Below are 27,895 nucleotides of genomic sequence, written 5' to 3'. Positions count from 1 at the left end.
TTAATTTACAATTGAAATAATCACATTAAAACGCCTTCCTACTGTAAGTTAAATTGTGATGACTTTCTTCGGTAATCCAAAATAAATTAGCTCTTCATAGGGTAAGAGTGTACATTCTTTGGAAGCAAAGATCAATACGAGAAAATTAACCAACGCAGTAGATTTATCAAGTGAATGTCCAATGGCGTTGGGTTGGGTTGATGACACGCACACACTATTGAATTTTCAGAATCGAAGTGCACAACCAGCTCAACAATGAACTGTGTCAATGCCAGAGAAAACTCATCCAGCTTTAGAATGGAAACCCCATCTTGAAGGAAACTTCAAATTCTCCCAATGAAAATCACTTCTTGACTAAGTTCAACACATCCCCAACAAGATGTAAAGAGCCAGTTACAAGGACCTGATGCATCAGCCACATAAATTTGCAGTCAGAATTCTGTACAGATGAAAAAAGATGTATAATTTTGCAGATATTATTGACTGAAATTCATTGAAAATCTCTAATTTTGATGGTTCTCATGAATTAGAAGTGGGATTAACCAAATTGATGATTTCCAAGAAATTTGATTCAACATTGATTAAATTTCCCAACTGTGTACTGGAGTGTAATCTATGACACCTGTAAACGAAGTGACTGATTCTGTTGCACTCTGTCCCTAAGCCATTTGATTGCCAATGGCAGTGACGGAAACACTGCGCTGTGTTCACAGTTACTGGCACTCGTTTCCATGTCATCTTTTAGTTCTTCAGAAACAATGTCGGTGTTTTTACCTGCAAAGCCAAGTAATCTCAAACAGATTGTTCAAGCCATAAAATATTCTAAGGCCTCAAACTTAATAGGAACAAGTCGTGAAGGAAAAAAGGGAAGGGATGTGGGAAAGGAGATTATTCTAGTTCCACATACGAATTCCTGAGTCAACAAAAGTATATTCCATAACCTAGAAAGCAATCCTGAATCATCACTACCTTTGCTGCTTTGCATGAGATTTTCCCACACTCTTTGAAGATTGAACTGCCATGACAGATCAACTTTGGGATCAGAGAGAGTAAAAGCCTGGGGTCCAACTTTATTAAACACAGACAAACTTGGTACAAAAAGCGCCTTCTTGAAGTAGACACCTACAATTTCAATTCAGTTGTTTCTTAGTTTCCATGGACCAAATAACTTTCTTCAGAGATAAAACTTCATTGGGAAAATGTTTACATTACTTTTTCCTCATACTAAACATAATTAATTACAGAATTAATAGAGAAGAAAGCTGCTAAAATCTCAAATATTAAGCTTTAATTAAATATATTTTAACTATTTTCATTATTTGGTGAGTATGTTATAGCATAATCAAGAAAACTATTTACCGTTATCAGCACACGTTTTCATTAAGTGAGGAAGAAGCAACTGCGGATCCCTAACAGTCAAACAATTGAACAGCAATATCTGCAAGTAATTCAATGACTTCAATTCCAATTGAAAAAGAAATAGTGGCATTTTCACTCTTGTCTATCATGAGATTCTAATTCAAGTGAAAACAAGAAACTTAAAAGACATCTGATGGCATATGATCATCATCCTGGTATGAAATACATCAGGTTCATTCGAGAAAAAGGACAAATGAATCAGTTGATTTTAAACAAAAACATAAAAACAGGGTGTTTCACGTCAAATCATGACAGTTGACACACGTTATTTGCATCTAATTTCTTCTGATAATGCAACCTAGTTTATTGGTCATCATCTCTCACCTCCCACATGTGTTAGCCAAATATCAGCCAAGAACAGTGTGCAAACTAAATTCTCAACAAACAAGGATAACAAAGCTACAACCAGAACTCTTTTTGCATGAGTAAATTGTTCAGATACGTAACATGGTAACATTCCATGGGTGATTTTAATGCTCTAAACTGATATCCAAACAGTAGAATGAGATAAGCTTACTAAGAAGATCATTGCCTATGTCAAGTTATATAGACCTCAAAAACATGAGGTATAGGAAGTTTGGAGAAGTTTATAATCTGTATTTCTAAGGTTAAGAGTAATCCATATGCCTTTCGAAAGTAAGGATAAACACATGACAGGCTCTCTAAATGGTGATTTTCTAACTAAGTGCATTAGATATTACTCAACAATAGTTAGTCTAGGTTGAAATATCTGTGGATGGAACCTGCTCAACATGACAGACATTGCATAACTTCATTTTACAGTGACATACCCAACTTCAGCTTGTATGTGCTTAAATTATAACAAATCTAGTTTTTAAATTTATACTCTACCGGAGTGGATTTTCCCTGGGATACTCTTTCTCCATTGTGCGTCTTCACTACTTCATGTGAGAATTTAGAATTATCCAGTTGCTGATGAAACAAGGTTTGGTCTGGGTTGTACTCTTTAATGGCCAGAGAAAACCACCTTGCACACACTTCCATGCTTTCAGGACTGTGAGCCCCATCTAAAAAGAAAACAAGTCTATTTGATCTTTCACCCTTCAGGTGTTGGTCAGGAACAATCTGTGCCCTTCCTTGCAAACTTGCACTAGTTAAACCTTTTATGAACTGCTCTGGCAACTTGTCCTTCATGCAGGTACAGAATCACTTCAGCAATAAGGTATAAAAGAAAAAGATAAAAAAAAATATACTTTTTAAAACTTACAGTCTGTTCCAAATAGATATCTCCAACATGCCCAGTCCTTTTCAGCCACGTAAAGCACAGTGAAATAGCAAGAGCAGCATTTACATATTGGTGCTCACCTTCAAGTCCAAGTCTTAAACCATTTAGCAATTGGGCATCTAATGGAGTAACCACTTGAAGAGATACCTGACATTGGAAAGATTTACTTAGCTGATTGAAAGCAAGGACCAAAGACTTCCCATTTTCAATGAATGCATCTACAAAAGCTACTTGGACTTAATGTTATGTCTACCCTGACTTTGAAGTACACCACACATGAAGACACAAGTTGATAAAATGCACTATGAGAATGACAAGACACGCTGAATCACATCGAGGGCATTTCTTTCTCTTTCCAAGATAAGACAACTCTCATAATTAAGTTTTAGTTATATAACACCCTCTGACAAAATAAATAAGATCCAAACAAAGTATGTTAAGTTTTACTCAGTCATCACATATATAGTAAATTTGAACTTTTAATCCTAAACACACTGTAAAATTGTACCATTTTACTTGATATTGACATGCTGATATTATATTCATTTAATTATCTTAGAGAGTTAATTTTAAAGCCTAATGTAGCCTTATAAAATTAACCTGTAAGGGGAAATTCATACCCACTTATATACTATAACTTGATAATATTTTTTGTTGATGTGAGATCGCCAACAAGTTACACCACCTTTTTATGTTGAGTCATTCAAACTTATTTTATAAAGCAAAACAACTTCATGAAAGAACATACATTTAGTTGAGAAGCCTTCTCTTCAAGTACATGCATTGCTTCGTCAGGTTGAGGCACTGTAAAAGCTGGAATCCCATTCTGAAACCAAACAAACAAATAAAGAAATGAATCTATCAGCAAGAAAGTGAACATTGCAAATAAGCACCAAAAACAATTTTTATTCTTCAAAAGAAGATAACATTAGATTCTAATAAACACCTTGAAGATACCCGCCTTCTCACCAGCAATTTCTCCCAGAGTATTCCCTAATAATAAAATGATCAAACTAAACTCACTGAACAAAGCAGTGGGATACAAACATTATGTTCAACAACATTCTGAAACATTTGTATAATATACAAATTTCTAAACATATATTTTCATACACAATAGCCATGCATTAAACTAGTCATTACCTAGAATTCAAAAATAGAAAACTAACCAAGAATCTCCATGTGGTCATACCCTAGAGAAGTTATTCCACACACAACAGGGGCACGAACCTGAAATATCAACACATCTGCATGAGCTTGTTCCTAGATACAACTTCATAGAAAACATACATATCCAAGGTTTCAATGCTCATTACTCTTGTAGTCTTGTAATGTTAGACAAACATGTTTCCAATGAAATTTTAAACATACCACATTTGTGGCATCATACTTGCCACCTAATCCAACCTCCAATATAGCAACATCAACCTACATAAAAGTTCAGAAAGAAGCTCTTATTCATTTAAGATAACATAAAGAAAAAAATAGAATATAAACTGGAAGATTTTTCTTAGAAATTTAAAGCATGGAAAACAAACCTGCTCTGCTGCAAATATCTTGAAGCCAAGTAAGGCAAGAAAACGGAAATAAGTGGGCATTGGAATGTTTTCATCAGTTTTTTCCTGCACACCACCAAATCATGAACCAATTACATTATTACTATGAGCAAGCACATCAAATTAAATTGTAAAAGCGGCCGGAACATGAACATTTTGATAATATAAACTTAACTACGGTATTACTGCTATACTACACCACAATTGTTATTGTCATGGTACAAATATGCATTGGTTTGCGGAACAGAAAGTGATGCTAATAGACTCACCATATTATTAAGTAAAACTGTGTTGCTTTTCTTCTTATTTTTCCAATTTTTATTTTGTCACATGATTTTCAAATTGACACTAACCACCGTGAGTTTAAAACATACAACCTCTTGTTCTTTTTTCACAAGTTACATTACACTTAAGACCCCTTTCTTCCGTATGTTGTACCAGTTCACACACTCTTATCAAGGGTGCCAGCAGGACCGGTTAGTTGCTCTTCCTTTACTATTTTCTTCTGAAACAATGCAATAACTTCAAAGGGAGCCATGGAATAGCTTCAAAACTTCAGACTAAGTTAGAAGAAAATATTCTTTTGGTTGCTCTAAGAGTAATTGGTGGACTCTTTTAAAGAAATGTAGAGCTAAGTTGGAATAAATAACTAGTAATAGTGTAACCCAATAAAAATATTAGCAAGGCCATTTGGCTCAGGCTCAAAATAAATTGAGAAAAGGATGACCTGCTTTTCCACCCAATCAAAAAGCTCTGACAGTATAAATGTCAATGAAATATTTATGCACAAAAGCATACCTTCAGTCTGTCATAACACCACCAGAAATATGCTAAAAATTTCTCTTCACAGATTTCCTTTCTGCAGAGTTAAAGAACTGCAATTATGTTGCAAGTAAAGGCATAATACAATACATTCTCCTATCCTAGATCTGCATGTGTAATGGAAATTAACAAAAGTACTAATACTAAAGAATAATTTCGTAGGAAAACAAATCAATTCAAAAAATAACCAGAATTCATTCGCTAAATTAGGATTCACCCTATAAAAAACAGATGATAGACACATAATGACAAACAATTCAAATCCCCAATCAAAATACCAAATTAACACAAAATGAAAAAAGACACAAGTAGATGGTAACGGAGAACACAAAAAGATCAACATATGAATATGAATCACTCACCCATCCAAACGGAATCTTTCTCTGATATCAATGAGATGAGGAGATGTAAAGAGTCCAGTACGAAAACCACAGTTACGTAATATAGATTCTGTGAAGGTGCATGTAGATCCCTATAAAACCCCAGTTCAATAAAAACAATTTCCATCATCAAAATAATAGAGTTACTAACCGTGAAAAAAAACATAGAATAAGAAATCCAAGGCCAGAATTATCAGTTATCTCTAACTATATTGAGCCACAAAACACCAGTGACCAGCCACATAGCAATCACTAAAAAAATTCAACTTCCTACTATGGCCTCATTTCCAAGCAACCACAGTGAAGTGAGAGTACCTTCCCTTTGGTCCCAGCCACATGGATAACCTTCATATTCGCAATTGGGTCCTCCAAATCTAGCATCTACAGAATTAGACAATGCACACCATTATCAATATCTCATAAAAAATGACCCAATTCACAAACATTTTACCTTCAGGTAATCAAACAACAGGTCAAACTGATCCCCCACATTGCTAGCATCAGCCCGAGTGCGTCTAGTGATCAAAGACGACAAAGCCTCCATAGCTTCTTCATAGGGACTCAAAGAAGAAGATTTTGGAGACCCTTTACCGACTTCTGCAAACAAGAGAAGACCCCGCAACAGAAAATAAATAATCACCATAAAAATCAAAACTTTAACATGGGTTTAAGCACCCCAGAAGAAAAAAAGGAATGGTGAATACCTTGGTCAGACATGGCGATTAAGGTTTTGAGTTGTGAATGAAACAGGAAGTGTTTGTCTGAATGGAAGGGAGATAGGAGGATGGTGAAAAGTGGAAGGTGAGGTTGAGATTTGAAGGACCGAAAAAAGATTGAAGAATTTGTCGTTTGTGGTAAACGTCTTCAGATTAATTCCATTTATTTATTTTGTTTTGGCCAATTGAAAAGAGAAGTACATGCGCTACGCTACAGAAGAAGAATAGTTTCTTCCCAGCTACGTACACTTTTGCTAGTACCCTGTGGCAGAGTGTATCATCGCAGTTGCAGTTGAAGTTGCATTGATATTTATATTTTTGATTTTCTTACAACACGATTTTGTTCCTCCCAACACTAAAACTATTGGATTTATTTATAATTTTGCATCTTTTTTTTTATTAGAGAACGTAAGATTTTTTTTTTTTAACTCTGAAAGGAATAAAGATTAAGACAACTTAATTCTTTGAATTTTTAATATTGAACTGTTCTTAAAAATTATGAAATTAATTTAAATATATTATATTTATATGATTACAATTCTTTTACATAATAATATGAATATCCTTGATTTTTATAATAATTACTTTATAAGTAATTTTCGTACTTATTTTTACTTGAACAAAATACAACAAAAGCGGTTATCTTTCAATCAAAATCACTATATTTAATATTTATTTTCTATAAACTTAATCTTTTTATGTACTGGTAATTAATAATACATTAAAGAACTATAAAATGTTATTAAGGTGTTATGAAAGTGAAAAATATATAGGATAATGATATTTAGATAATATTTTTTTGACAAAATATATATTATGGTTATTTTCGCATTCTAAACTTTTATATTTCCTAACCATTGACGTATATTAAATATGAATTGACTATTGTTCTAGAAATTTTGAAAAAATAATAATGTATCACTGTAGTTTAAATTAACTATAATAAAAGTTGAAGGATTGACTAAGTTATAGTTATTTTATTTTTATGATTTTGGAATATATAATTCTAAATATATAGAAAGTATGTATAAAAAAATAAAAATTGTTGTTAAAAAACAATTTAGTGATTGTTATAAATATCATTACATGATAATTTCATGAAATTTGGTCCGTGGAAGTTTAATTATGTTTCGCGAGTTATGTAAACTTTACAATGTAGAGAAACACTGTTCTTCTCATTTATATAACAAACAAATTTCAACAAAAATTAAAAATAACACCAAATAACTAAACTTTAAAAAAAATAACAAAACACAGCAAATAACTAAAATTGAAAGAAAAATTTAAAAACAAAACACATCAAATAAAAATAATAACATAACTTAATTTCGAAATCCAAAACCATACTAAACCAAGTTTAGAAATCTAGGACACTATTAAACTAAATTTTGAAATATGGGATACTTCTAAGCGGGAGGGAGTGCGCACAATTTGGAGGTGCATGAGATGAAACTTATGAAAGAAGGAAGGGTTTTTACCCTACTTAACCTTTTTATCCCAGTCAAAATCAAAGGTTAATAGTGGCATTTTAAAAAATTTAGGGGTGCAAGAAGAAAAATAAAAGGTAGAGAAAGAAACCCCCTATATTTCAAATTTATGTACTTCTTATTATTAAATAGAATACTCCGCCCAAAAAAACTAAATGATGTCACTTATGGCAATACCATTCCAAGTAACACAATTTAGTGTAATTTGAAAACTTAAACATTCTTAATGTACTTCCCCAACTTTTAAGAAAATTGAGAAAAACAATAATTGTTCTCGAGATTGAAGAGGCTTTTAAGCGTAAATATACCATTCAACAAAGCTTCTGTAATTGGAAAAATCATGATCCTGTACATTTTCAAAGCCCTATTCTAGTAGAAAGCAATTATCTCATGATATTTTACTTCAACCACCACCGACTAAAAACTAAGATGCAATCAAAATGAGGAGAGAAGGCATACATCAATTGTTAGTTTTTGAAAATCAAAAGACCCCACAATACAGTACAAAGCCACCCCGCAACAAAAATGTATTCACACCCATCAAAGCATTTGTCTGAGTTGCTGATTTTCCTTACGAAGGGACTTCACTTCTTTCATCAACTCAGCTTGGTTTTCCATAAGAGAGTTCATTACAGTTGACATTTCCGTCTGTTGCATGAGACAATTGATTAGAGAGGAATTAAAAAATGAAAATCAGCATCGCTAATTCCAGATACACACCTCTTGCATATGAAACTGTCTTAAAATTTCAATATGAAGGTTTCTCATATCCTCGTGTATGGATTTCTGGAAGGAATCCAGGGTTTCTTCCAGGGTCCGTTGAAAAAGCTGAAGTGTAAATGAAGATCCTTGTGGGTCTGGCTGAGATGCTTTCTGTTGTGGGATTACTCCCTGTCATAAATTTGGAAAGTGAATAAGAGCATTAGAGCAGAGCATAACTAGCATTCCTTATAGCATGAAAAATAACACAATCTATATCAATGAAACCCACTCCCCTGTACCATTCAAATCTGAAGCACACGAATGGATGAAGAATCAGAAGAAAATTTATCTACTCTCTTCCAAACACATACATCAATATATGCAAGCAATAATAGAATCTAATTAATTTGTAAATATTAACATACACTTGTCAGTGGAAATGAGCCAGATTCTGTTGGAGCAGATGTATCAGACTTCAACAGCAAGCTATTTAGAAGTTCTTCTCTGGTTTCGGCTCCTGATTTCTTAATCTTAGGAGAGCCAACTGAAAGGGAAACTCCGTCGCTGAAGGTAGACGTAGTGCTTATTCTTTCAGCATAAGTAGAAAATCTTCTATTAAAAGCTGACATTCTCGGGGAATCAAGGATTTTTGGGGACTCAATGTTTGCTTGTCCAAGGCTGGATTTTGCATTGACGGACAAAGGCAAAGAAGTTGAGAAAGTGTGATCAGTAAATCCCAAGGAAGTCTCCTGGCTTGTAGAGGCATCCTTGGTACGTATATTAGCTAAACTCAGGCTTGAACTGGCATAGGAACTAACACCCATAGACGAGGAAGTATCCTGTAATCCAGATAACATTGATCCTGCTGTCTGACCACTAGAACCCAACATCCCAAAACGAGAGGGTACAGTGACAGGCTGACGTTGATAAGCATACTTTTCACTTAACCGCTCACCACCCCAGGCTTCAGGAGGAGTGATAGAAGAATCTTCACTCTTTGAAGGAGGAGGAGGAGTTGACCCCGCAAGGGGAAAGGAAGACTGAGTAATATCCTACAATTAGATTGCAGTATAATCGGTCAAAATTTGTCTGGTAAAACATAAATGTGTATGGAATACAAAAAATAAGAGGGATTTAACTTGGTATTCAAATATTATATTTGAAATGTTCATAAAAAAGGAAGTTATTTGTTTATTAAAATATTATGGATCGTTGCTTTATATTTATAAATACTTTCAACTATAATTGAATTTACATTAGATTGTATTCTAAATTAGTAAACAATTTTACCGTTACTCACTTCATTTTACTTTGCAGAAAATAAAAATGTAAAGTATTTAAAATCAAATCAATTCCATTTTTAACTAGTTCCAAACATAACAGATTTCCAAATCAATTCAAGTAAAATAAAAGTAAATTATTTCCAATTTTGGTTTATTCTGAAACAGAGAACTTCCCCAAGCAGGCACAGTACAGAATTCAATCCAAATAAACAATACATAATAATCTAGGAAATGATTTGATAAAACAATTTAGAAAAAACAGACGATCTTAAGTGGCATGTCTTCCTCAAAGATCACAGCTCAATCAAATGACTGAACTAAATGCATCTAAAAAATTCTCCTTCTCAAAGAAATTAATCTTTTAGCTGTGGTTTTGGTGTCGGGGGAAGGCAACTTTAACCATGAAGAGAATACGGGGAAAGAGGGGGAGGGAATATTAGCAGTGCAACTAAGATCTGGGATAGTTGAACCTAAAGGAAACAACAAAATCTGTGCAAACATTTTGTGGGCATCAGGGCACACTTGGTTGACAGTAATTAACAAGAAACATGCATAAAAGAGAAATGGCCTTCCTGATCAAGTAATTCAAGTTATGGAGCTCTTATAAACAAACAAATCCAGTAGTCCTCCCGCTGAATCTCAGGGAATTAAAGTGTCACAAAATTGACAATGTTTAACGAAGTGGCATCAATATCATGAAACACAGATTTATGTCACTTTGAATTGAAGCTTTATATATCGGTATTTCACAGAGCAGTTAAATTTAAAATCAGGGTCATGTGAGACAATAACCTGCTTGACAGATGAGCCAGATTTCCAATCAGATATAGGATGGTCACTCATTCCTTCCTCGGCATTTGAAAATCTTCGACTAGATGAAGGAAACAACATAGGTTTCCTATCAGAAAATAAATTATCCTTCTTCATCCCATTTTCATCCCATAGAGAGGGCGTTAATGGTTGAACATCCACAAGAGGAGAGAACACCTCCATGTCATCCTTTAGGTTATAACTACCACGGGGAGCATGCAATCTTGACAGGTTTCCACCTGGCCATAAATTGTTTCGTTGTGGAGTTTCTTCTGCAGTTGATACATTTGGTACGTTGGAAGGAAAACTACTGCCAGATGTCACAAATGAAGCAGCATCAATGGAGACACCCACCCGACCAGAGTTCCTAGGATTCAGCATGGATGTCGATAGAGAAATGTTTGATGAAGTTGTAGAAGGTAAAGGATCAGGCATAAGTATTGAATCTTCGACTGTATCTCCCACAAGAGCAGTCTCTGCAGTGCAATTTCTTTCATCAACAACAACTGGTTTAGACCTTTGCCAGCATAAGCTCGTAACAGCCTGTTACATGCTATAATAATTAGATAAAAGAAGAAATTAATTTTACAAACATAAATCAGTGATCAACTTTGGGATATTGTAATGCTTCATATTAAAGTGACACCAGTTTATATTGTGTTAATGGTACAATCATTTATCATCAAATGACTTGGGATAATATTTTCACTGCTTAGAAAACTCTAGAAGTTTAATTTCTGCATTTACATAATCATCTACAGAAGAGAAAACAACCATGTTACGATCTAAATTTAATTAAAAACAAACAAAATCTTCTGCTATTCAATTGTGCATGCAACTATACGTTTATAAACCTCACTCTGATCCAAAATATCACTAATCACAGTACTCAATAAATATAACACGTGCCATCAAGCTATTTTCAAACTGAAATTAGATAGCAGAATAATTTTTTTGTATCTGTTCTGTTATACACAGTTAAATATATATATATATATATATATATATATATATATCAGGTGAAAGAATGGTTTATCATAAGCAAAGAATAAAACTGATCACATAATCTAGGAACATTGGTGAAATAAAAAGATCAAGTCGTGTGAACACAAAAATGTAGGAAGCAGGTATTAATTGTAGATCATAAAAGACCTAAAGAACTTTCTTAGAACACATCTGTGTTACTAGTCAACATGAAATTCAAATACCCCTTCCTTAATACATTTGTCTACCACAAATTCATAATCTTATGCTCAACAAAATATGAAAGAAAGATCTTCATAAGCTTTACAGATCATGTATATAAACAAACATAAATAAGGTAGCTTGCTCACCCATTACAGAGCATCAAGGGAATTGCTATGTAGGCTTAAAGTGGATAGATTTACTTTCCCCTTTTGGGGTTGAGAAAAAACTAATTTTAAGTAATTGTGGAAGCTTAAAGTGGTCTGCGTAAGTTCAAGCCAGTGATAGATGTAAAATACATCAGGAAATTTTCAACTTCCATGAATCTATCTTAATGTCAGATGAGACAAATATGAATGGTAACCAACTAACAGGCTTAAATACATTAAACCACGCAGGTCCAGACAAAAAATAAACACTGTCGATGAGGCTAACAATTACCTCAGAACTACCATAAGCATGAAGGACAGCAACAGGTTGTGGTTTGCCACGAACATCATAGAATGCCACACGGCCATTGCTAGTTCCAGCAGCCAGCATCCAACCGTCATCTCTAAAGGCCAATGAAGAGAAAGGTGCTTCATAAGAAATGTAAGATGATGGTCTTCTAGATCCAGAATCATAAATGTACATTTTTTTATCAAGGCCAACACTAGCAATGATCTGTTAATTGAAGAAAGAAATCAGAAAGCAAAATAGTTGTAACCCAAAGAATGGGTCAAAAGTTTACAGCGGGATGAAACAATCTCACTGTATACTATAAAAGTCAAACAAGCAATAAAACATGAAACCTTGTCATTGGATGGAGAGAAGCTAATACCAGCAGTTGGAGCAGAATGCTGCTTTGTCCATGAAACCTTTTTTTCAAACACAGTGAAAGAAAAAATATATTGTCAACTCAAAATGATCTATCTGAAATAATGATGAAAAATAAAAGGCAAGAAAGGAGAAACTTACTACAGAAAGAGCTAATTCGTTAAACTACAATAGTACCAAATTGATCACTGAGACATGTGATTATGAAGACGTTGCAAATACAAGTTATTCTTTATTATTATTTTAAATGGAGAAGACCAACTCGTGGTTTCAACTATCAACCAAGCCCATTTTTGGTAGAATGTTGCAGCATAAGCTATTTATATATAGAGAGCATATTGCATACCTTAGGGCTGCGACCAGTTGTATCCCACAAATGTACTGTCCCATCATCACCAGCAGTCACAAGAAGGTGACGACTAACTCTAGAATAATCAAGAACTCTCAACATCTGGTCTTACAATTTGGAAGATGGAGGGTTAGTCCATACACACATACAAAACAACTCACAATGATGCAGAAGGATCAAGTACAACAAAGCAGAAAAACCTGTTGATTGGGATCTTTGAGCTCAGCAGCCTTTTGCCCAGAAGCAAGGTTATGAAGCATTAAGTCTCCACTAAGGCTGATAGATGCCAAATGTTCATCCTTACAATTGTATATTACACCTGTGACAGTATTAGTATGACCCTTTAGCCATTTAATACAGCGTTTCCTTTGCAAATCCCATATCCTTACAACTTGACCAGTGCCTCCAGAACATACATATCTGGATGCCTTGTTGCTGAAGCTGAGAGCAAATATAGATTCCTGTGAATATAAAAAGATAGCATGAAGCCATCAATGAAGTAACACACAAAGAGAAAAAAAAAGTAACAAACTGTCTGACTGCTTCTGCCAAAGTTCTGACCTACAAGGACTATCAGAGAGGAACTAGAAGCATTACACAAAGGGGTCTCCCTGCCTTTGTCACTTCTGAAAAATCCAAGAAGAGCCAATTTTGACAGGATAATCATCCCCCTTAAGCACAATCAAAGTTTAAATCTCTGTTAATCGGATCAAATGTTGAAGGAAATTCTTGAATGTAATTTTTTTCCTCAAGAACATCATTAACTTTATCCCACAAATTTCACACACATGTTTGTGGTGATACTGACACTGCATCGTCACGCAAAAACAAGTGCAAAGGCAACAATTTTAAGGCACTTCAAACAAGTGCAAAGAACCAAAACAGGGCATTGAAACTTGTGCACAATGTTGACAGGAAACTGATAAAAACTGACATGTGCAGTCAGGTATAATTGGATTTGAAGTCTTCAAAGCATGGCCCTTTCCACCATCAATGTAAAGTGAATTATATGCCTTAATTTAAATCAGTCATGAACAACTAATCACTCTTTCACAGTATACGTTTCACTTTAGAAGATCTAATTTTTTATATTAGATGCATTACTAATAACTAGCCTTCCACCAAACCTCAGTTGAAAATGAGAAGTGCAAGTAGTGATATTGGTATTGTAGTGTCCACCCGAAACTGGCCAAGTGAACAAATGCACAGCCAGCCCCCATAGTTGCCTGAGCTGTGGAGTGTGGTCAGATTTTAGTATCCAATTGAAAGGTATGAGACTTTGGTCCCACATTGGAGGTATGGGATTCTAGGGTGAGACTTATAGCCCGGTACCCTTAGTACAGCTAACTTTGGTGGCAGATTCTCCCAATATTCACTGTCCCATTGGTAGTTACGATAGAGTTAGGAGTAGCTACGTATTATCAGACATCGTGTCATAAAATAGCTCATCGTGTATTACCTGCTCCGTTCTATATTATAGAATCAGAAACTGCCTTGATGACAGTAATGCATTATAGGTTATGTAATTAGGTATAACCTGTTGTCATTTGAGTCTGTGGTGTGTTATTGACTTTTGAGCCTTGTCTCCTGGAGAGCAAGAGCATTGCCACATAGTGTACATATTCTGTAAACTAATTTGTATTTTTCTACCAAATGTTGCGTAAAGAAAACATCAAATTAGTAAAGCATATGTCAGAAATGACCTCAATGTTGTCTCCACTATCACTGCCGGCAACTGGAATGGTCCCCATCGTGTGTCCATTCTTCCGCCACAGTGAGATCTTCTTATCGTCTCCGGCACTGGCCACAACTAAGTCTGCGGAAAACTCAAATTCAGCGGAATCGACGACGATAAGGGGAAATTCAAACCCTAGAAAGCGAAAATGTGAGAGATGGACTCACTAGTGTGGTTCCACTTGACTGAATGGACTTGGGAACCGGGAGAAGGGGTGAAGCTGAGGGCACATGGATCGCCGGAGGGCGTGTACACGCCGGGCTTGACGGCGGAGGCGTCGAAGAGTTTGACGGTGTCACCCCCACTCGCCGCCAATAACGCCATTGACGGATCGCTAAACTTGCCGAATTTGAATTTGAATTTGAAATGTTAGTTCGAGGAAAAGTAGTTTTGCGAGGGTAGCATTCCCGATTTGATTTGAAATATGAATATGAATTATAAACCCTACAAAACAACCACTCTACCAGAAAGAGAGAGAGTGAATGAAAATTTTGAACTAAGAAAAAGTTAAGACAGTGGGCGCCTTTATATGCTCTTCATCATCGTTCCAACCTGCTATTGCAATGACTCTAACGCTGGTCATACTGTACTGATTACCTCTTCCTTTATTTTATTTTATTTTAATAATTATTAATATTAGTGGTTAATTAATATAACTTTCTTTTCATTGTTTGTTTTTTACACTAGATGGACTGGAAGATTATTTTTTATTTTTTATCTTTTATATTTTAAATTCCTGTTTTTATTCTTTAACTTTTCAATATTACCCAAAACTTTATATCAAATTTACAATAATTTTTTTAATATCCTTTCTTTTAAATATTTATTTTATAGTAACATTTAAAAATCATCTATGTATGTAAATTGTTTCAACTCTGAGATTGAGAATATATGTGAATCACTCTATTACACTTTTATCTTAGGACAATGATATTTGACAACACTTTTTGACAACGGGACATGTGTCATCATTTTATTGCTTTATTTAAATTTATGTTTAAAAAATATTTAAAACGGACCAATCACAAACTGTCACGTATCCGTTGTTAAAAAGTTGTTAAAAAAATGTTCTTAAAAGAAGTTTTTCCTTTCTCTTAATATACCCCTGTTATGTGTAGTTAACTCAATTTTTTATATTCTTGAAAAACCAATCATCTAACTAAGAGTTATATAAAAATCTTAAGTTCATAGTAAATAGAATCATTTAACTTTTATTTTGTATTTATAAATTTTAAGATGGATCTATTATTAGAATCGTTATCATGAATCAATATCTAATAAATAAGATTTACTAATAAATTTGATTAGAGATTGCGCTCAAGACTATATGGGATTTGAGATCATCCATCCACCTTATTCTATCTAGTCAATCTTTTACTAATCAGTATGATATGGTACATACTACATTAATTATTATAATAAATTAAATTGCTAAAATTATTTATTTAAAATATAATGATGGCTAAATCACTTCAATTTTAATGTTCTAAATCATCTATTCTCATCATCAGAAGATATATTTAATAGTTGAGTAAACTTTCTCAGTAAAAATAAACTTTTATATATTATTTTAAATCTTGTTTTTCACTATATTAAACTTGCTTTTGATAACATTCTCTCTATATACATGTATCATCGAATTAATTTTTATAAAATAACACTTTTGGTTTTGAGAATTCGTGTTTAAGGTGAGAATTTGTAGAAGGTAAATGTCGATGGGGTGTAATATGAAGAAGGAAAATGTTTGTGAGAGTTTAAATGAGATAATATGTTGTATCAAGCTTTCCTTCTTTTCCTTTATTCTTTTGTAATGTTTTAAAATTTAATAAAAATATTATGATGATTAAAAGATTCATTGCTTTTAAACTTTATTTAACCACAATTGTTTTAGAACAAAATATTTAAACTATAAGTGATAACACGTTATTATTAATCTATTTGAAGGATTACATTAGTATTTATGGATACACTTAAATATTTATTTATAAGTCAAATTGAGTGGAATTTGAAGGATTATCAGATTGAATGAGAATTCATAGTGAAAAAAACAATAAAAAGGACACTTTTACTAGTTAAAGAAAACAAAGAAAATGGAAACTGAAAAGTGAGAAATAGATGAAGAATAGAATAAAAACAATAACTTGATTAATGAAAAATAGAATAATAATAATAAAGTGAAAAGATATTTAAGTCGAAAGAGAAAAAAAGATTATTAAAAATAACTTACGCTTTTAACATACAATTTTTTAACAACTTTACATCCATTAGAATATTGATGTTCATTAAAATAAAGGAAAAAGTTTCTTTAGTAACTCTTTTTATAATTTTTTGACAATACATATGTGATAGTTTATAATTGATTCGTTTCAAATATTTTTTTAAAATAAATTCAAACAAATGAATAAAATGATGACATTTGTCCTGTTATAAAAAGTTGTTAAAAAATGTTGTTAAAATATCATGATCCTAAAATAAAACTCCTGTAGATGTATTTTTAGCATTACTAATAAAAAAGAATAACCACATAAATAATAACAAAAGATTTATATCTTTTGTTTTCATTGAAAATTTTGTAACATAAATAGGGATCACTTGTACCTGTTCCACTACTCGTCGGATACATAAAAATGTCTGCAGATTTTTTCTAACCTATTGGATATCCGTTTTCCAATTTACTTTAGCTCAAATCCTGGTCCAATACTCTATTCTCCTTTCTTATTCAGAATCACAACTCACAAAAACTCTTGGGTCTCCACTATAAAGAGAGTAGTTGTCACCTCCTCCATTTGTAGTAGCCGCCCTTCGTCTCCTTCTAGTAAAGCCTTCTTCACTCTCATCAAACAAACTTTCATTCATTTCCACTTGCATTCATCAACGCGCCCAACTCCAAAACGCCAAACCCCGATGTCATTTTGATCCCATCCAATACAGTTTCCAATGGGTCACGTGAACCTCTCTGCCTCAAAACGCGTGAGTGGCCCTCACCAGTGCTAGATGTCGTCACTACAGCATTCTTCGACCTCGTCTTCCTCTTCTTTGTCCTCGTCTTCACTTCCCTAAGAGACTCACTCGCTACCTCAGGCTACTAGAGCTGAACCTCTCTACTTCCGATTCACTTCGTCACCTCCGCGTTTCGACGACCATTGAGGCCGAGCAATGTGACGACACTGCAACTTACAAGAAGGAATGGGGGCACCTCTTTTTTCCTTATTCTGATTTAAGGAAGAAAACCCTAAAAAAATATTTGAACTTTGATCAATTTTTTCGGTAGATTGAAACCTAATTAAACAGTTAGAAAAAAAAACCTATTAATTAAAATTATAATTTTATTTTTCGAACGGATAATGAATACTTACAAATACGGATAGTGTGAAACCTAAATCTGAGACTACTTAACAAGTAAATATTAAATTACCCACTACCAAAAATACCTATACCTTCTATCCACGAATACTAAATATCCATAATAAATACCTTTTACTCGCAAAATACTAAATATCCATAATAAATTTCGTACGCGAATATATGTGGATGTGGATTTTTTTGACATCTCTAAACACGGGTTCCACATTTAATTATTAAAAAAAACCAATATTAAAGAAATGTTACCTGTACTCTTTCCACTTTTTTTACATGTTCTCTAGTTAGTTGAAATTTATAAAATCTTATAAATTAGGAGAGATGCTTATTAAACAAGAAATAATACAGAAAATATGTTTTCCTAAATAAATTTCAGACAATAATAAAAAACATGTTGATAAAAGCATTAAAAGAAGTGTCACTAATATTTCTCTTAAAATAAAAATATAAAAATAATTACTTATTTTTAATATGAAAACATGAAAAACACGTTAATCATTATAAAACTTATTCAATTCTTATATGTAAAAAACCGACCACAATCTAATGTCTCTTGGATGGATAAATCCAAGCAAACATATGCAAAGATACTGAATTCTACCCAATAGCATGGGATCATGATCAAGCAGAGCAAGCATATACTGATATGAAACCAAAAAATCCAAGCAATTTCACCTTTACTAACTGAATAAAATTGGCCAGAATCACCAACACATACTGCTCTATCAGAGTAAATTTATAGTCTAAGAGAACCTTTCTGAGCAAAGGTCATTTCCACAATATCCAACACATATATGTACATACTGTGTCGTAGAATAATTATGAAACAACAAAAAGAAAATGAAGATAAAAGCCTTTGCTTTTGTGGCCACCCGGCAGCGCCAAATATCTCTTATAGTACTTCACGCTCAATGCATGACTGGATGTTCTAGCAGTAAATTTGCTCGTCCATCACCATCACCTCAGAATAGATAGAACATAAGACCATGGAATCTTCAGCATTTAAATATAACCCCGTGAATACATCTGCACCTGTGAGTAGATAAAAAGAGGAAAGAAAAAGTTAATAGTTAACACAGCAGCATCTGAGTGATGAATACATAGTATAGTAGCCTACTCAAATAGATGTTAACATGAAAAGAGATGAAAAAAGGTGTTTCCTTTGGCATTCAGGGGCCAAGTAAGGGAATTTCCTATTCTAACATACCAGATAGTCAAATGAAGGAACGGATACTTTATACAAATACAATGAAAATAATAGCAATTTACAGAAAAAATGTATAATATACATAAACCGCTTCAATTCAATCTAGTTGTTATCCAGACTACAAATTTTTTATACAAACTAAATTCACCAATTTTGGGAAAGGAGGGAGCAAAAGTTCACAGGAAATATATAACAGAATACAAAATAAAGAAGCTTCTAACTATTACTCTGTTAGTAGCAAAGGATTCAGCATGCCTTGGAAACTGCCAAGCCCAAGAGGCTGTCATATTTTCATGTAATGCTTAGAATAACACTATTATATATTAAAGCAGGCATTGATTAGTAACCACTATTGGCAGTATGACAACAGAGCAAAAGATTGCCTAATATGTTCTTTGAACAAATACCTCAGAAGATTTGATCTTTAACTGAGTCAAATGGCATCATGTGTCCATATGAACAACCTCACCTACTGAGATAAAGCTTTCATTGTTATATAGTTTTTATCAAATATGAATACAGTCAAAGATCTTACACAATCCCATTTACTTTTCTTGCTATCAACAAAACATAGATGTAGTTTCTAGGATGCTTTTGATGCTATTCTCCCACCAAATTGAAAGGTACACCTTGGTAGCCAACACCAAACTTTATTGTGAAAGATCATTGAAGTGATCTAGTTCTGATTGAAGAATAACACCAAAAGCATTTAGAACCTGTACCCAAGCTTTGTTTTTAGAATTATTTTTCGGTTTCTTGCACATGAGATTGGTTTGTTTGTTTCAAAGCAGTACATGCTTGGTATAGATTATTATTGAAGAAATAACCAATTATTCTCCAAAACTCTGATGAAGTTGGAAAATAAACAACTATTCTTCCCAAGTGAGCTCAATCAAACATGTTAATGTGTAAAATAATAAATGACCCTTCAACAGCAGGAGAAAATTTACTTACCTATTCATTGCAAGTAAATCAACACAACCCCCTTTACAAAAAAAAATGGTCAAAATATCCTCTTATTCTGTTTTGAAAAGTAATTGATTAAATCTTCTAAATTATAAGAACCACTGATAACAATACAAAAAGCAGATTGAATGTATGCTCAGTCAGTGAACCTATTCTATAAGAAATAAAAGAAAAAGAAATAGTAACATAACCTTGGTTAATTATGTGACAGTGTGACATTAATGTGCAAACCATCATATCTTGTTTGACATCACAAACTTTGTTTTTTTCTCTGCAGGCTTGAGAATCTGAAAAGAGCACATCAAGTTATCATCCACACTCATCATTGCACCAGCATTGTCAAATTCACCACAATAGTTTGGAGCTGAAAATATTGTAACAAGTTGCCTGTCAGCGAAGAATTCATACCCATCCTCTACAACCTACACAAAATTTAGTGTCAGTTTCCAGCAAAGCATCATAAGTTTACCCTTGTATTACAGAAGCTGAATGAGTATTGTCAACAAAAAATAGTAACCTGATGAGCACGACAAATGAGATCCAAGTCATGTTTCGTCAAAAATTCAGCCACCTTATCAGGGCCAAAGGTGTAGGACACTCCTCTGTCATTCATTCCCCAACCCTTCACATCCCTACCAGGATCAGACCAAAGCAAATCACAAAGCAAGCCAGTGTCGGGAATTGCAGTAGGACGGATTATATTCCTGATTTCATCCAAGTTTGTGAGTTCAGGGGAAAGACCACCATGCATGCACAATATTTTATCATCTATAAGGGCAGCCACAGGAAGGCAGTTAAAACACTCGGTGAAGGCTTTCCAAAGCCTCACATTAAACCTTCTCTTACATTCATCATAAAACCCATAAATCCTATTAATGGAAGCACACTCATGATTCCCCCTCAATAGGAAAAAATTTTCTGGATATTTGATTTTATATGCAAGCAAAAGACATATGGTTTCTAAGCTCTGCTTCCCACGGTCCACATAGTCCCCCAAAAAGAGATAATTTGCTTTAGGAGGCAAACCCCCATACTCAAATAGCCTTAACAAATCACTGTACTGCCCATGAATATCACCTGAAAATGCGAAGAGAGATCTCAACAATGCCATAAAATAACACTACACTGAATGTAAATAGAAAAGCTAACAAATATTTCGACAACAATAACAAAAATCTTTTCCAGTTAAATTGAGATAAGCCACACGAATCTTCCAACCCATTTTATTTTATTAAAGACCAAATTCACTCATGGTTTCATGAACGACGTCTATTAATTGAGTCCTCAACTGCCAATGTAAACTTGTCAATGGATCAAAAGCTAAAGGATAATTCAACAAACAACAGCAAAAGCCTTATCTGTGGAAAACCCCATGTTGACTAATGATATTACCAAAATAATATATATAGATATATATGTTTGTATGTTAGTATGAATGTATGCATGTATGTATGTAACTAAGTGGGAAGCAACACCCCACCATGAATGAGTTTAACCTAAACCTAAACTCTAAGACGGTACCAAAGTCCATCTCTAGTCAATTTGGGACTAGAGTTTTTCCCACACTAACCCACTAAGTGAGGTTGGCCATCACTCAGTATCATTGTGTTTGGTTAAAACCAAATTCCCTTTATGGTTGCATAGCCAGTCTCAACCCGGGGAAAAGGAAGAGGGAGATATTAAACCCTAGGCAGCCAACGTAATACATCAAGCACGGATGTCTCTAAACCACAGAAATTAAAAAAAAAAAAAAAAAAAAATTCGCATGCCCTAAACACCAAATGCGTAACCTACATTTCCTTCCAATCAACCGTGACACCCAAAAACCAAAGGTTCGAACTTGTAACAAACAGGGACGCCCAAAACAATTTATAAACCCTAAACAGAAAAAGGGGAGGAAGTTGGAGAGAGAAAAGAGAAAGGAAAAGGGTACCGCAAATCTTGATAGGGGCTTCGAGTTCAAGCAAATTGGGCTGGTTAATGAAGATGTCTCGAGAAGCGACGCAGAGTTGCTTGATCTCTGACTCGGAGAGCTGAACCTGCTTTCCAGGTCGGGCCAATCGGACCTCTGTTAAGCGGCGGATTATGTCATCCAGAACCGCCTCATCCATCCCTTGCCCCTGTGAGCTCATCGCATACGATCAAAATCTGTTTTTTCTTCTTCTTCTAAGCAACTTTCCAGCAACAATAACAAACAAGGCCAAGGGGTGAACCAACCAAGACCTTTTCTTGGTTTGGTTCTCTCTTTCTGTGTTACTCTTTGTCTGTCAGTGTTTGTTTGCACTCCATTGTTTCCCTTCTTGCACCATCTAATATAAATAATAAATAAATACATAAATAAATATATATAGATTTAAAAAAATTGAAAAAAATATACATCCCTTCTTTATTTATCGAATTAAACTTATTCACTCTTTACACCTTGAGAATTTTTTATTCTCCTCTTCTTTATTTTTATTTTTTACATTTTTTTTTACTTTGGTTGAATTAGAGTACCGTTGGAATGGGTAAAAAGGAAATAATAGATTTCGTTCTATATTAATATATTTATTAAAATCTAATGTAAAAAATAAGTTTAAAAGCATAAATTAAAACTAAAAATAACATTATTACAAAATTTTAATAAATAAATAAGTTATATTTCTCAATGAAAATATATTAAAATAAATTATCAATATTTAAATTATTTTATTTTATTCTTTTGTTGTTTTATTACTTTTTATTTTAATTATTTATTTATTTATTTTATTTTGTTATTTTAATTATTCATTTTATTACAATTGAAAGTTATATTTATAAATATTCAATTATTATATATTAATTTTTAAAACTATATAAGAAAATTAATTAATTAATTATTTTTATTAAATTAATTATTAAATATTAAATTAATCTGTGTATAAAATGTTAAAGTTCAAATTATTTTGTTTATTATAATAATTTAAATTAAATAAAAATATAATCAATTATATTTAAGTAAATATAATAAAATATTACGCATAATTGATTATGTCTGGTATCATAATTGCTTGATTTTTAAATTTTATCGGTTCATTTATATGGAAAAAAAAAGTGTTTCTTTCTTTTTTTTATCTTGTTTTCTTGTTACTGTTTCAATTTTGTCGTTTAGGTACGAGTTACTGAAAATTATCTTATTAACATTGACAAAATTTTTTGGCTAAAATCATAAAAAAATTGTTTTTTATCTAAATTAGTCCAGAAAAGCTTAATTAGTATCAATCCGTAAATAGTTTAGTTTACGTCCTCATGGATATTAATAAAAAAAATATCAACTTACATAAGTTAAGATAATCTTAATTAAATTCAATTGAAAAACTCATATTTAATATAATAATAAAAAGAATAATAATACTTTTGATAATATTTTCTTAATAATATTTTAACATTATCTACATTATTGGTCCAAAATTACTTTACAAGCAATAACACCATCGTAAACCAATCACGTAATAATATATAATTAAATTTTTAAAATAAAACTTTAAATAAATTAGTAACGAAATAAAATTATACCAAAAGTGATAATAACTTTAACTTAAAAATAAGTATCCCTAACTATAGAATATAAAAAGAAAATTTCCCGCCGATAGATTGCAGTTTCAGTCAAGTCAATAATATTTTAACTGAAGTCGAATAAATAATATTAAAATTGAGATTGAATAAAATCGAAAAAAAAAACAATAAAAAAAAGTATGATTTTTGCCAGGGTCATTAAATTTCCCAGTTGAGTGGAATTTAGGTGTTAAGGCAAGGAATGTGAGATTCAAAAAATGGAGGATAGGTCACTCCAGCAGAGTGGATCGTTCTCTCGTGTCACTTCTTTGCACGCAACTTTCTTTTTTAAATTCTATAGAACTTTATTTTCTCCTCTTTTTTCTAAATTCCTTCATCTTCTCTCTACAAATTTTATCATTTTTCTGTTTTGATCTCTCTTCAGGCAGCACCTGAGCATTCCTGGTGACGAACTCTCTCGTTTGCACCGATCATTTTTCGATTTGAGTTGGTAAGTTAGAATTCTATTCGTACTTCGAAATTCATATGTTTTTGATACATGCAAGTACAGTTGAAATTCCATGTGTACTTCAAATTCTTCTCTTAACTGTATTGTATCCTAGAATTCTATGGTTGGTCTCTCTTCACCAATCAAAAGTTTGTAGGAAGTCATAAAAGTGGTTGTCGTTCGGTACCACTGTGGAAACATAGAAGTTAGCTCTTGGATTCGAGGTAAGGGAAGCTAATTAATTTAATTACTTGGTTTTGATGTATGTAAATATTGCCTGATGATGTTGCATGTGTATGAAAAGAAATGAATTGGTGTTTGATACTGATGATGTGAAATGTTGACATTGTGATTGTGTTTCTGCATGAATTTTGGTTCAGTGGTTGAGTGAAATTGGAAGGATGTATGATAATGAAACTAGGGATTTGTGTTCGGTTTAAGATTGGTATGCATAGGAGATCTGGGTCTGCTATTTAGAAATTTGTTAGTATCATTAAGATACTTAGAAATGTACCCAAAATTAGTAAAGCTGGTTCTCAAGCATTGAGTTTATGATTCTGCAGAATTGACTCTCAAATCTGTGAATGAAACTCTTTAGTTAAGGTAAGAAATGTTTAGAGGATCTTAGGAAAGTGTATAAGATTATGTGTAATAAGTTTGGAGGATTAAAAGTTGGAAGAATGTAGTAAAAATTTTAAGGTTTGGTGTTCAGTCTTAACTGAACTCTGCTATTATGGAATCTCAATTAATGATCGATTGGTCTTGTTCAATTATTCAATTGAATATAGTTCTCGATCATGTACTATCTTGATAGTACTCGGTTCTGTACTGTATTGATGGTGCTCGGTCATGGACTAACACTCGGTCTTGGTAGTGTTCGGTCATGTACTAGCACTCGGTCTCTTGAAGAGTGTTCGGTCTTGTGCTGACACTCGATCTCTTAAAGTGTGTTCGGTCTTGTACTGACAGTCGGTCTCTTGAAGGGTGTTCGGTCTTGTACTGACACTCGGTCTCTTGAAGGGTGTTCGGTCTTGTACCGACACTCGGTCTCTTGAAGGGTGTTCGGTCTTGTACCGACACTCGATCTCTTGAAGGGTGTTCGGTCTTGTACTGACACTCGGTCTCTTGAAGAGTGTTTGGTCTTTTACTGACACTCGGTTTCCTAAAGAGAATTTTGTGTTGGAGTCTAGTGATTCGGTTTATACTTGGGTTCGACTTATTATCTAATCGTTCGGTCATGTTCTTGGGAAAGGGGTGTTCTCACCCTTTCGATCATGTACATAAGTTACAACCATAATTCCTTTTTGGTCTTCCTGGTTCATAGGGTCGTTCAGTCTTTTAAATGAATAAAGAATGGTGGAAGAGAATTCCAAGGTGGAATATCTCACAGATGTTGGTGATTGGTTAAGTATGAATGTGGTCAGTCTTTATTGTCGTTTATCTTGATATTCTGTGATTACTCCTCCTCATGTAGAGGAGGGTAACTCATGCGTAGGAATGACAGGAGGTCTTCGTCCATAAGGTTGAGATGGGCTGTATGAGGACTAACCTCGAGTGGCAGCTGTTGAGGGCATCCCAGCTACCACACCACCTGGGTGCTAAAACGTTGAGCCACAATTCATGCAGTCCGAACAGTCAGTGTAATGTAGTCAGTTATAATGTGTTTGGGTGATTTTTGTATATATGATTTTAGTATATGCTCAACTGAATTATATGTTGCATAGTTAATTAAATTACACTAGCTTACCCTTATTTTCCTATCTTGTCATGTTGTTCGTTCGGTCGTCCTTGTCACTGCAATGATCACCCTGTGGGTGTGAGCAGAGGGTGCTAAAGGTACGTTGGAATCAGATGCTGGAAAGAGAAGACAACTTCCTCTAGAGTAAGATTGTTCGGTCTTGTAATTCTTTGTCTTGGTTTAGGACCGTTCGGTTTATACTTGATTTGTACGACTGTACAATTTGTACTTATAATAGTTCAATATAAGTTTTCTGTAAAATTTTAAATTTATGATTATTTTAGGATAACTGTAAATTAATTTTATTTTTTTCCTATAACTGTTTTATTTTATTATAAATGTAAAAACTCTTAAATATAGTTTAAGGCTATATTTTTAGGATGTTGCAATTTTTTTAAAATTGCTATTTTTTAAATAGATTTTAAAGCTATATAATGTTAAATAATCAAATTATCATTATAATCTTTTAAAAATTATCCAAAAACAAAAGAGTGACATATTAAATAAAATTAACGTTACTAAAAAAATAAAATTACCCAATCGAAAAATAAAATTAAAAAATTAAAGAAAAAAAAAACATCAAACCAAAACCAAGCAAAATTTACTGAAATATATCGTTAAAATATAAAATGTGGTTTAAATGACTTTATGGATTCAGCTGATATTTATGACTATATATCATTAACTTTTTGTGCTAACTTTTTCTTTAAAAAAAAGTTATATAATTAAAAAAAATTGCATAATTTCTATATAGTGTTAATTCTAAGATATATCTATAAAGTGTTAAATAAACTTATAGTAGTGTGACATTTTAGATGTTTAATATAATTTTATAACCCACCAAAGGATTTTGACATAAATTGAATAATAAAAATAATATAATATAATGATTGATTAGTATAGGATTAGCCTAAAAAAAATTTAATTCTACTTTTTATTAAAAATGTAATAACCCTTAAAACTGAACTTTTAATTATTTTATTGTATTTTATGTTTCTTTTTTATTTTTTAAAAGATAAAATTAAGTTAGAAAAGTGATCTTCTCTGAAACTAATTTCAGAAACGTACTTGTCTATCCCCTTTTCAAACCAGCTCTCAACTCTCCCATTTCCCTCAACCTTCTTCCTCAAATTTTCCTCTCACTGATCCCGTATAAAATTGACTAGGTGTTGTTCCTGAAATCCCGACGCAGAGGGTTCCCAATTCCACCGGTCAATTCCTTCCATCCGACCGGTAAGTGGATTCTCTTCTCATGTTCATCTCAAAACTGCAAACATGCAAATAATCTGATTGCATGTGATCCATTTGGGTTTTTCCCCAAAATTCCAGCCTCATCTAAGTTCTNAATTTGTTTCTTGGTTTCAATTACTGATCTATGGGAGATACTAGGGTCTTCCGGGTTATTCGGTGCGACAATTTGTCTTTGGGAGCTAGAATTTCTTCATCTCAAGGTAAGGGGAGCTAGTATTGAGTGTATTGCAATTGTTTGATTGTAGAAATGTATCATAGTTATGTGAAATTTTACTGCATGTGTATAAAGAGGTTATTTTCCGATTGTGGTGTTTGAACTCCGTTCATGTATATGAAACTGTTTGTACTGTGGGATTAGAAATGTACCTTTGATTCATGATGAATGATTGTGTATTAGATTGGATATAATAGATGGAATGCAAAATTTTGAACAATGATGAATAGAATTCAACTGTCTAGAATAATAGGTAAAAGATTTAGTGATTTAGGCATTTTAGGCTTAATTAAAGGAACTAGAGTAGCTATAATTTGAATCTGGTAGGATATACTGTTTTGGTCAATTTAGAACCTTTAGACAAGTCACTTATGACTTATAACAAGTGCCAAATTGGTCTGAATTAACTTGGAATTGGTAAAATCAGAATTGGACCCTTAGGTTCATGAAATGGAAATTTTAGGAGGTAAATCCATGCATATCAGCTAGAGAATTGTGTTAGGATAGATTAGAAACATCTAGACAAGTCTAAAACATCATAGAGGTCGAGTTAGGATCATCCAAAGTTCATAATTTGGCCTAGAACAAATTCTGGGTGTGTGAGTTCCTAAAATCTGCAGAAATTCGCTCTG

At 33.1% G+C, this 27,895-nt stretch overlaps 3 protein-coding genes and 1 long non-coding RNA gene across 7 annotated transcripts in view; 1 reads left to right on the top strand and 3 right to left on the bottom strand.

Annotated features, from left to right (window-relative positions):
• Positions 1-44: 44 nt before the first annotated feature.
• On the bottom strand, positions 45-6,409 carry LOC106765205 (folylpolyglutamate synthase). 2 transcript variants are annotated; one of them, XM_014649738.2, is made up of 16 exons: positions 6,128-6,409; positions 5,875-6,020; positions 5,739-5,804; positions 5,406-5,515; positions 5,020-5,080; positions 4,204-4,287; positions 4,037-4,093; positions 3,835-3,895; positions 3,612-3,658; positions 3,414-3,491; positions 2,648-2,812; positions 2,272-2,568; positions 1,360-1,438; positions 970-1,122; positions 623-774; positions 45-403 (listed from the first exon to the last, which is right to left on the bottom strand). In XM_014649738.2, the coding sequence occupies exons 1-16, from the start codon at positions 6,138-6,140 to the stop codon at positions 344-346; spliced, it is 1,629 nt and encodes a 542-aa protein (XP_014505224.1). In that variant the 5' UTR covers positions 6,141-6,409; the 3' UTR covers positions 45-343. The 2 variants fall into 2 exon arrangements, with proteins under 2 accessions (XP_014505224.1, XP_014505225.1); XM_014649739.2 differs by having other exon boundaries at positions 5,875-6,017.
• Positions 6,410-7,885: 1,476 nt separating this feature from the next.
• On the bottom strand, positions 7,886-15,066 carry LOC106765122 (protein NEDD1). 2 transcript variants are annotated; one of them, XM_014649628.2, is made up of 10 exons: positions 14,674-15,066; positions 14,475-14,587; positions 12,972-13,232; positions 12,769-12,873; positions 12,398-12,463; positions 12,048-12,269; positions 10,404-10,964; positions 8,754-9,380; positions 8,347-8,517; positions 7,886-8,274 (listed from the first exon to the last, which is right to left on the bottom strand). In XM_014649628.2, exons 1-10 carry the CDS (start codon positions 14,828-14,830, stop codon positions 8,167-8,169), a joined length of 2,391 nt encoding a protein of 796 aa, XP_014505114.1. In that variant the 5' UTR covers positions 14,831-15,066; the 3' UTR covers positions 7,886-8,166. The 2 variants fall into 2 exon arrangements, with proteins under 2 accessions (XP_014505114.1, XP_022637700.1); XM_022781979.1 differs by lacking the exons at positions 14,475-14,587; positions 14,674-15,066 and adding an exon at positions 13,333-14,468.
• Positions 15,067-18,524: 3,458 nt separating this feature from the next.
• LOC106765062 (serine/threonine-protein phosphatase PP1 isozyme 4) lies at positions 18,525-22,343 on the bottom strand. 2 transcript variants are annotated; one of them, XM_022781977.1, is made up of 5 exons: positions 21,973-22,343; positions 20,557-21,116; positions 20,448-20,461; positions 20,231-20,326; positions 18,525-18,898 (listed from the first exon to the last, which is right to left on the bottom strand). In XM_022781977.1, the coding sequence occupies exons 1-4, from the start codon at positions 22,169-22,171 to the stop codon at positions 20,290-20,292; spliced, it is 810 nt and encodes a 269-aa protein (XP_022637698.1). In that variant the 5' UTR covers positions 22,172-22,343; the 3' UTR covers positions 18,525-18,898; positions 20,231-20,289. The 2 variants fall into 2 exon arrangements, with proteins under 2 accessions (XP_022637698.1, XP_014505040.1); XM_014649554.2 differs by having other exon boundaries at positions 20,231-20,461.
• Positions 22,344-26,837: 4,494 nt separating this feature from the next.
• The window catches only part of LOC111241786, a 2,258-nt gene continuing 1,200 nt past the window's right edge, over positions 26,838-27,895 (top strand). Inside the window, exons 1-2 of the long non-coding RNA XR_002668068.1 lie at positions 26,838-27,031; positions 27,188-27,249. This is a non-coding gene — a long non-coding RNA (uncharacterized LOC111241786). The remainder of the gene's footprint in view (positions 27,032-27,187; positions 27,250-27,895) is intronic.

This window comes from Vigna radiata, chromosome 6 (genome assembly GCF_000741045.1).
Source record: "Vigna radiata var. radiata cultivar VC1973A chromosome 6, Vradiata_ver6, whole genome shotgun sequence".
Classification (NCBI taxonomy): Eukaryota; Viridiplantae; Streptophyta; class Magnoliopsida; order Fabales; family Fabaceae; genus Vigna; species Vigna radiata.
This window is presented reverse-complemented; position numbering and strand designations above follow the sequence as displayed.